We start from the raw sequence: 8,801 nt of genomic DNA, 5'->3' as shown, positions 1-8,801 counted from the left end.
CCACCCGTTCGGCGCGATGCGTTGCCCTTTGAACGCAACGCTTTTTGAGGAAAGGAAATGGGGCTGTAATTCTCTGTCGTCTCGGTGGACACCTGAGCCGCACGGTACAGGAAGGGAGGAAGTGTGATTGAAAGAAGAAAGAGGGGCCGTAGTGAAGAAAATGAAAATTGTATTTGAGGAAAGGAAATTACGCATTAACTGTCTCACATATCTCAGTAGACACTAGTCGAAAATTGTATTTGAGGAAAGGGAGTGGCGCAGTAACTGTCTCACATATTTCGGTGGACACCCGTCAAAATTTGCGCGTGGTGACGTCACGACAATTTGGACCAATCAGAAAGGCGGACAAATACGACTTGCTCGTCGGTAAATTGGTTTTTGAGGAAAGGAAATGTGTCTCGCATATCTCGGTGGACACCTAAACCTCGCCGTAACGGGAAGAGAGGAAGATGGGAGTGAACGAAGATACCGTATTCATTAGACGCACCTTTGTTCATTGCAAACCCTCCAGCTGGCATGGCGGAGTGGTAGCGTGCTCGACTCGCCTGCGGAGACCGGGGTTTGATTCCTAAGCTCGGCCAATTTCCTACCAAGTTTTCTTTATTTATCTGGTCTGACTAGAAAGGTTCATTTGACTAATTGGTGAAGTAAGCAATTAACTAAACTCAGTCAAACTTACTTGGAGCATCACTATACGATCCCTTTAATTGGTTGCATGGTTAGTAGCCGAAGTACAATTGGCCCCGTTTGAAATTCGCGCACTGTGTCGTCACGACCGTTTCGACCAACTGAAAAGCGTGACATTTCTGTCGACAGCTCCTGCTTACAACGATGAGGCATTAAAGGCTTCCGCCTTAAAAAATGGTACGAATTCGGCCCTTGTTATTGCTGCAACATTAGCTTGTCACACGCGGATGCTTGTGTTGGCATCATAATGAGCGTATAACCGCAAATGCTTGAAGCTATCTGGAGCAAGCAAACGGTAAAGCGCTGTAAGTTATATTCTAGGAATTAGTGTTTTCCTGCATTCATTTTCATATCTGTATGAAAATGCCTATGTTTCCCGACCTTTGCAAACGGATTATTTTACACCGCCCTCGGTCCTTCTCTTCTTTTTGTTATAACTCCTTTCCCTTCGGTCTGGTGTTAGCACTGATTCGTCTGGCCCTTGCCAGTGCGGATAAATTTGTAAAATTTTCGAAAAGGGCTTCTGAATTAGAAGTTTTTGTTTTGATTTCATTTCAGTGGATTGTCTTATGTGATTTTGTGCTTACAAAGGGCATCATTTTTAAACCTTGCGGTTTCGAGCTCACTGTGATTGCTGAATTTGTCGCCAGGAGTATTTTTCATTCACTCCGAAGAAAACAAGGTGATCGCGAGAGCGCAGGCGCCACGCGCTGCATCCCGTACCTGGCGCACGCAGCAGCAGCGGCAGCAGCAGCAACGGTGCCGGCAACTGACCGAGTCAGGGCAAGAGCAGCGGAGGCTTGAGAGGCACTTCTTGCGAGCCAGCACACTCGAGTTCGAGCAACACAGCGACAGCCATGGCCATGCCCACCGTCGGAACGACTGGATCCTGCGACGTCGCGCCAGGCAACGAGGTGCCGAGCGTTGCACGCAGTGGAACCACGACCGCTTCTTCGGAGTCTGAGTTCGAGGCCTTCTCTGGTGGCCGGGGCATCACGATGTCGCAGGAGTACCTGCCCCCTCGTCGCAGCATTCGGGAGCTGATTCTTCTCCGATGGAAGTCTTGGCTGCCTGTGGGCCGGGACACTGTCCAGGGTGACGTCCCCGTCGCCACCGGAGCAACCGCGTCTTCATCCGCGGCGCGTGACACGGCAGACGAGGTATGGAACAGGTCGTCGCTGCTCTCGATAAGTCTAGGTTAGGGAACTGATGCTTGTGTTGGCTACGTTGTCTGTGCTCATACGGACGGCAGGCCGGCTCAAGACGCATTACGAGCGCGCTGGAGGCAACAAGTGCGCTATGGACGATACTAGGTTCGAGGAAACTTCGCTTCATGCCCTGCCGATGCTGCAAGCATGTAATGCAGGCAAGCCTCCATTTCTAACCGCAACGAATTCCCGGTTACACAGCCTGTCGTAGTGCGCAAAATGCGGCAGGATTGCGCCTGTCCCAAAATCTCTTACTTAATGTCATGTACAATTAATCAGAACACCGTATCGAGAGCTGCGTAGCGTCAATTTCACACACTTTCCGAGCGCAGAATTTTCAAACGCATTATTCAGATGTACGCTTCTCATTTGTCCGGGCACTGCCAATTCCGTCGCGAAAGCATGCGAAGACAGTTTCCCTCGACGAATAGAATTTCTGAGCAGAAGTGGTAATAACCGATCGGTCGAAGCCAGAAGGTGGAAGCCCATTATCTGCTTCGTGCACCTTTTGTTCACCCATGAAGGCAAATATTTGTTTCTCTTGTGAGAGTGAGTGAGATGCAACTCTCCTCCTAGAGTGTGGGATAGGTCAGTGGGGTGCACTGTTTTCTGTCGGCGACTATATGAGACGATGGGGTATCGTTAAAGCTGCTTTGCGTGTGTGTGTGCGTTTGTGCGTGCGTGCGTGCGTGCGCGCGCGCACTTAAGCACGTGGTGGTCAAGATCGTTTTGTTCTCTTTTTTTTAAACATCCCCAGTCAACATTGGCTTCAATTCGGCACCCTATCGGGCCTAATTAGGAAATGGCATCTTGCTTATGTGTTCACGTCGTCGATCGAATACACAATCTACGATTGCTTTCATGCCATGTGCCAGGCGTCGCGTACAGTACACCTATGGCCCTTCTCAAAAATCTGGAGCTCAAGAAATTTCGTTTTGAGCCATGCTGTGTGGCTTGTTATGCATCGCAAGCGTTCTAAATCTTTTGAAGGTAAGCGACCCTTCTGGACTCTTCTTTTGACAAAGGGCGCGCATCTACAGTGCTCGCGGTACTACTGGATCTATTCCACCTGCTGCGCTGAGTTTTTATTTCTGGTAGTATTCGCAATCAGCGTCGTGAGCAGTCATGCCAAAATGTAGCACATCTGTAGTGCTACCAGTTCTGTATTCGTATGCCTGTTTGCCAAAATGCGGCCGGTGTAGGAAGAGGTGGCAGTACCACGCGGGTGGCAGCCGTTTCAGCCTAATGGTTGCCAGCACTCGCAGAAGGCAACGTTCGCTTCGATGTCATGCAGTAGTGGATCAGCAACGTTTCTAGGTCACCATTTGGAGGGAGATTTCTGACAGTAACCTTGCCGCTTTTTTTTTTAGTGAAAATCGCCCTTGTCACATTTAGGTAAAATGTTCAAACGCGCCTTACGCTGTTAAAGAAGCTTTGAGGTGAGACCTTTCTGTAGTCTCTCTTTTTGAGTTCGTGCAGACATTTTTTTAGGCTCAGAATTTCCCCCTGCGATACTATTTGACTTTCTTTTAATTAAGTGTGTTATCCATTATAGGGCAGCTCTTCAAGTACTTACGTTATGAGTTTTCATTGTTATAATTAATATACTGTTTGGGACCTCATGGCTGTACAGACCGCAGTGGACGAATCGGCGACCGGTGCGCCTGTTCGGTCAGCCGTCCTTCTGTACAAAGAGAAAATCGGCGCTGGACCGAGAGTCTTTACAGCGCCGTCTGCTTTAACTTCTTAGAAGTCAGCTTTGTGAGGGGCTTTATCCGTAGTAATAGGCGTCGTTGACGGCATTGTATGACTTAAACGAAAACTCCCGCGCTCTCACTGGACAAAGATAAAACTGACCGGCAGGTGCCGAGAATAACGAACACGTGGTGTTGCCAGTGGGTGTTTTCGGTGGTGCAGCCTTTCTTCTCACGTGTCAGGGCACTCAAGACTGTTGATGCGTGAGCATTAGACGAGTCTGTGCACGAGGAAATGGCGACCGCCGTCTCTCGGTAGCCTGGGGAAAGCAGGTTGCCCACAACCAGGTAGGGTGACAACAGTATGCCACCTCGGATATAACGACCTTTCGTGTGTTAACCTCGGATATAACGAACCTTAATGTGCTGGCTTCGGATATAACGGACTTTAGTGTGTAAACCTCGAATATAACGAACGTTCGGCTGCTTGCGCATTCAAACGATGCACCGAGGTTCGCCTAAGAGTTTTTATTTCTAGCTCCTCCGGCGTGCATTGTGCAGTTGACCGCGAATAAGTGACGGGTAACTTCGCCCACGTAGGGATTACAAGACGGTGCGAGTTGGAGATTTCCGAACAAGAAAGCATGCTCGGCGACGCCCGGCAGCGGATGCCGTTTTAAGCCTTCGTTTGGTAGGGAACCATATCGACGAAAAGGCGGGAGGCGAAGTAACGATATCATCGCCACAGTGTAGTCGTGTATTCTTTATGTTCGAAACGAAGTTGCCGACTATAGGGACGCCGTCGGAATGCCCCGGAGGGCGGAAATCTTGTGCTGTCCATATAAGCATTTAGGTTTTGTTGAATGAGAGTTTACATAGAATTATTCCTGGACTATTTTTTGAGTTTCACCAGCTTTTTTAGAACCCGGAAGAGAGGATACCAAAAACGTATAGTCTTTCGATTCCCACTGAGTCCGGCTTTAGGAAAACGCTAGGGGTGGAATTAAGAAGAGGGGGCTGGGAGGGGTGACGGCTTCCCCTCTTCAAAGCGGGAAATTCTCTAAATGATAAAATCGCACTATGGCCCTTTTTATGGGGAAGAACAATGTTTAAGAAATGCTTTGTGGAAATAGGATCGTACTCTCCCCCATTTGCCCCTTCGTCCCATTATTACGTTTCAAATCTTGCACAAACAGACTGAACAAGGTAGCTATAGTCGGGTACAACGTAAGTCTGCAGTGAAGCTCTGCCCACATTCAGGACCGCCGCACAGAATTTCTTCACGACAAAAAAAGTGGTCCATTGTCAAAGTTTTTTTTGTTATCGAGATAAGAAGGTAATCACACAAAAAAAAAAACCTAGCTCAAGAATTCTGATGCCTGGCTTCTTTAATAAAGTCAAACATTAAGAACCTGATTTTATTTCCTGTTGGCATACAGGACGCCTCGTACAGCGTCCCAGTGTGAAGAACTGCTGTTTTTTTTTTTTAAGTTGTGTCCTAATATTGAGGGGGAAGGGATGCAAATAATACTTTTCAAAACCAAATCGAATACGAATATTATTGCTAAAAGATGTACAGAATATGAATCGAATTTTGATAGAACCTAATGGAATACGATTCGAATATTACAAATATTCGTTACTAATGCGAATAATCGTAAAATAAGAATAATCGTGCGAAACACCAAACAGCTAACGGCAGTTGCGGTACTGCTCTACAACTTGTGAAGTAGCCATGGCTGCCCAAGATGCAAAACTGATCTCCACTGAGGGGTAGACTGCACGAAGCCAGTATAATAACTGATCGTTATGTTATACATATAGGAAAATCACCTTCTCCTACTGATGACAGCGCCACAACTCAGTAGATGAGAGGTGCAAGAGCAACGCTTGAGCCATGACCTCCGAGATCGGGCGTCAATGCAGGATTTGCTAATCCTGCCTGAGCCCTGCTGCGTCAATCAATATTGGTGGTCATGTTTGAGCATTATGAAACCGCGAATCAAATGGACCATGTCGCGATAACTCTACCTCCCGCGCAGAAAGATGGCGGCAGAACGCTGTGAGGCGCAGGAGTGGGCCCTGCCCTTAAAACAGGCGACGAATAAAACTACGGCATGCCTTATTTCACCTTCATGCCAATTATTTGGAAAGTATTCGAAAAGTTTCGAATTTATTCGGCTCTTTTAAATTATCTTGAGGATGCGCTATTTGATTCATTCGACGAATCAAATAAGAGGATATTCGATTAGTTCAAAGCTCTGATGAGACAGGGCAGAGCATAATTTGAGGCGTTTTACTAAATCAGATAAACTGCCTCTACTGTATCGCGGGTGCTCTGATGAGGCAGTAAATATTTACGCTTTTTGTTTTTCTCGTGCGCAGGATCACGCCGGTATTGAAGTATTCGCCCGCCAAGGAAACTGCGGTATAAACTTGTGGATTAAGGTGGCAATACTAGGAACCGCACTTGTCTTCGTCGCCACTCCAATCATCTATCTGATGGTCAGGCAGTGGATTAGCGTACATCACGGCGACTTTTACCGCCCCAGTACCCCAAGGCTGCGCACAAACCCCGCGGATCTGCCCACTTTCCCTGGCTGCGACAATACGGCGTGCCAGATGTACATGACTGGCATAAAATCTTCCCTCAACTGGTCTAGAGACCCATGTGACAACTTCTACCGATTTGTGTGTGACGGATGGAGGCACAACCACCATATGGTCTCCGTTCTCGATGTTGCCGAAGACGGAATGTACACGCATGCATTGAATTCCGTCAACTGGGCTCCCCGGTTCACCAGAAGTCACGTCACTTCAACAAGGTCTGCACGGAACGCCGAAGAAAAGGTAGCCGGTTTAGTCATGTCATGTATGAGGCTTCCTAAAAGCGGGTTCGACGAACTCAAAACGTTCATGGCCGAACGCCACCTTCCTTGGCCGATGACATCCCGCAAAGACCTGCTAGATATTTTGTTCGACCTCTCTGGAAATTGGAACATTCACCTATGGTTCCAGATGACCCTCGATATCGCCCCTTATCAAGCCGGCACGGGAAACCCCTTACTTAAGATCGGAAGCAGCGCCATGTTTGGAGCCTGGGTAGCGTTAATGCGGACATTCGCCGGTCAGCGAAGGGGAACCGAGCCGTCCCTCCGCTACCAAAAGTACCTCAAGAACATGCTGGCTCTTTTCGGCGTTTCCGAGTTGCGAGCCTCCGAAGTGGCTTCTACAATCCAGGAAATGGATATGCTTACTTTAGAAGCGTTGGCACCTGCCTTTGCAGACCAAGAACAGAAAATTCTGCGGCTGTCTATTCAGAACTTCAGTGATGCCATGACTGCCGGCTTCCCCACCGACCGCTGGGCCCTCCTCGTCGACGCGCACTTCCCTTGGGCTCGCCGCTATTCCGCCAACATCGAGGTACACGCGGAGAATCCCAGCCTGTTCAGGGCTATTGGTTACCTTCTGCGGCTCAAGTCCGAGACGCGGGCAGCGCTGACCCTCAGCCTGGGGCTCCGCGTCGTCACTGAGTTAGGCTGGATGGCGCACCGGGAAATCGCTGAGGCCACGCTTCAACTCCTTGGTCTTCCTTTGTCATCGCACTCCCGCCGCTGCCTAATGGAGGTTGAAAGCAGGACAGGTGTGGCCTGGTTCAGCCTTTTCCCCAAAGATCTAGGAACCGACACACTAATTCAAGATATCCGAGACGTTCTCCTTGGTGTCGTGATGCGTCGCAGCGGTGCTACGCTCCGCATGACCGCCAGGAATGAAACCTCTCAGTCGGACGTCCAAAAATATCTTGCCAGCGTACTGCCAGAGCCCACCCCCGGGACGAGCTTTTTCAACAGCTGGGTGAAACTAATGAAAGTTCAGTGGAGGCTGCAGCAGCATGACCTGACCAACATCGTGAAGCCGAGCTCCGTGCTGAGCCAGAAATGGACCCTGCATGGCGCCCTAACAGCCTCCCAAGTGTACTTCGTCTACCCTCTGTACCATCCGGACCTGCCGCCGGCAGTCAACTACGGCGGTGCTGGGAGGCTGCTTGCTGATGAAGTTCTTAGGGAGCTCTTCTTCGCGCCCCCCAAAGACCATCAGCGAGTGGCTCGTGACTATTTCCTCAGTGAAGCCAACGAGACTGACGATGCTCTGCCGGAGTGGTCCCCTCATTACGTGGACATTAAAGCCCTTTTAGCCGCCTTCAAGGCCTACAGGCTTGGCTTAGTGCGACGCTCCGTTGAAACTCATTCCGTGAAATCGAGCCTCATGGAGGACAGGCTTTTTTTCGTGGCCTCCTGTTATGCCCTGTGCTCCAGCGGAAACCGCATTGGCGAGTTCTACGGAGATGCGGAACAGCGTTGCAACGTCGCTGCGAGGGCACTCGTGGAGTTCAGGAGAACCTTCCGGTGTTACGGTGATAAGTTTTAGCCGCTGACACTGTCTTTTTTTTTTTTTTTTGCAGCGGGCAGCTGTTTGGTGTGTTCGAACTAATGCACACGTCGATGTTTGTTTTTTTTTTTTACTACGTCATTTGTACATGTCGAGCTTCAGGGCTGGAAAACTTCTGCAGTTTCGTGTACGCGCAAAAACTGCCTTGTGGACATGTGCTCTGCCCGTCGACACATATGTGTGTCAATGCTGTAGCTGAAGTGGACAGCGGTCGTCGGGGGTATTCCACCAACGGGGGCTTCTCGCTCTCCCAACGCGCTTTCCATGTGTAACGTGTAGCGGTTTCCCACATGCTGTACAGTGGCTGCCGACTGTACGGCATGCATGATCCGCGTTTAGAGTGAACTCGTGTGTGGGCGGATGTGGTCTTCGGAGCACAAGTGTGTCCGTCACAGCAGCGCGTTGACGTGGTAGACTACTGAAAGTAGCACTTCTGTGTCTTTTTGAGCATGTTCAACTTTCCTTCAAATCGCGGCAGTTTAGAACTCACTGGCGCTTCGAAGAGCGCGGCCATGCATTCGCGTGTTCAACTTAAGAGTGTACCACCCTGTGCAGTGTGCTATGTTTGCGCTTACCGCTAGTACTTGCTTTGTTTAGGACATCAGTGATTTGCTGAGATTCCTGCCTTGAGTATCAGGTAACGGTCATCAGTAAACTGGAGATTCCTGACGCGTTCTTGATTATCTCTGATGCATAGCTGCTTTTCTGGTTAGCCCCCGTAACGTGTACCCGCGCTTGACACTATACGCCTCGACACGTTCTC

At 49.4% G+C, this 8,801-nt stretch overlaps 1 protein-coding gene across 1 annotated transcript; it reads left to right on the top strand.

Annotated features, from left to right (window-relative positions):
* Positions 1–1,544: 1,544 nt before the first annotated feature.
* LOC149355585 (endothelin-converting enzyme-like 1) lies at positions 1,545–8,245 on the top strand. Its single transcript, XM_089576140.1, has 2 exons — positions 1,545–1,847; positions 5,975–8,245. Exons 1-2 carry the CDS (start codon positions 1,545–1,547, stop codon positions 8,015–8,017), a joined length of 2,346 nt encoding a protein of 781 aa, XP_089432266.1. The 3' UTR covers positions 8,018–8,245.
* Positions 8,246–8,801: the final 556 nt, after the last annotated feature.

The sequence above is a fragment of the Amblyomma mixtum genome, chromosome 3 (assembly GCF_055824585.1).
Source record: "Amblyomma mixtum isolate Tamu chromosome 3, ASM5582458v1, whole genome shotgun sequence".
Taxonomy (NCBI): domain Eukaryota; kingdom Metazoa; phylum Arthropoda; class Arachnida; order Ixodida; family Ixodidae; genus Amblyomma; species Amblyomma mixtum.
Note: the sequence above shows the minus strand (reverse complement) of the source record. Positions and strands in the feature narration are given on the sequence as shown.

Bases quoted from the DNA above. Each gene is read 5' to 3' on its own strand.
- LOC149355585 (XM_089576140.1), top strand. From the start codon at position 1,545: ATGGCCATGCCCACCGTCGGAACGACTGGATCCTGCGACGTCGCGCCA. The intron at 1,848-5,974 runs GTATGGAACAGG...TCTCGTGCGCAG, and splicing joins CGCGTGACACGGCAGACGAG to GATCACGCCGGTATTGAAGT.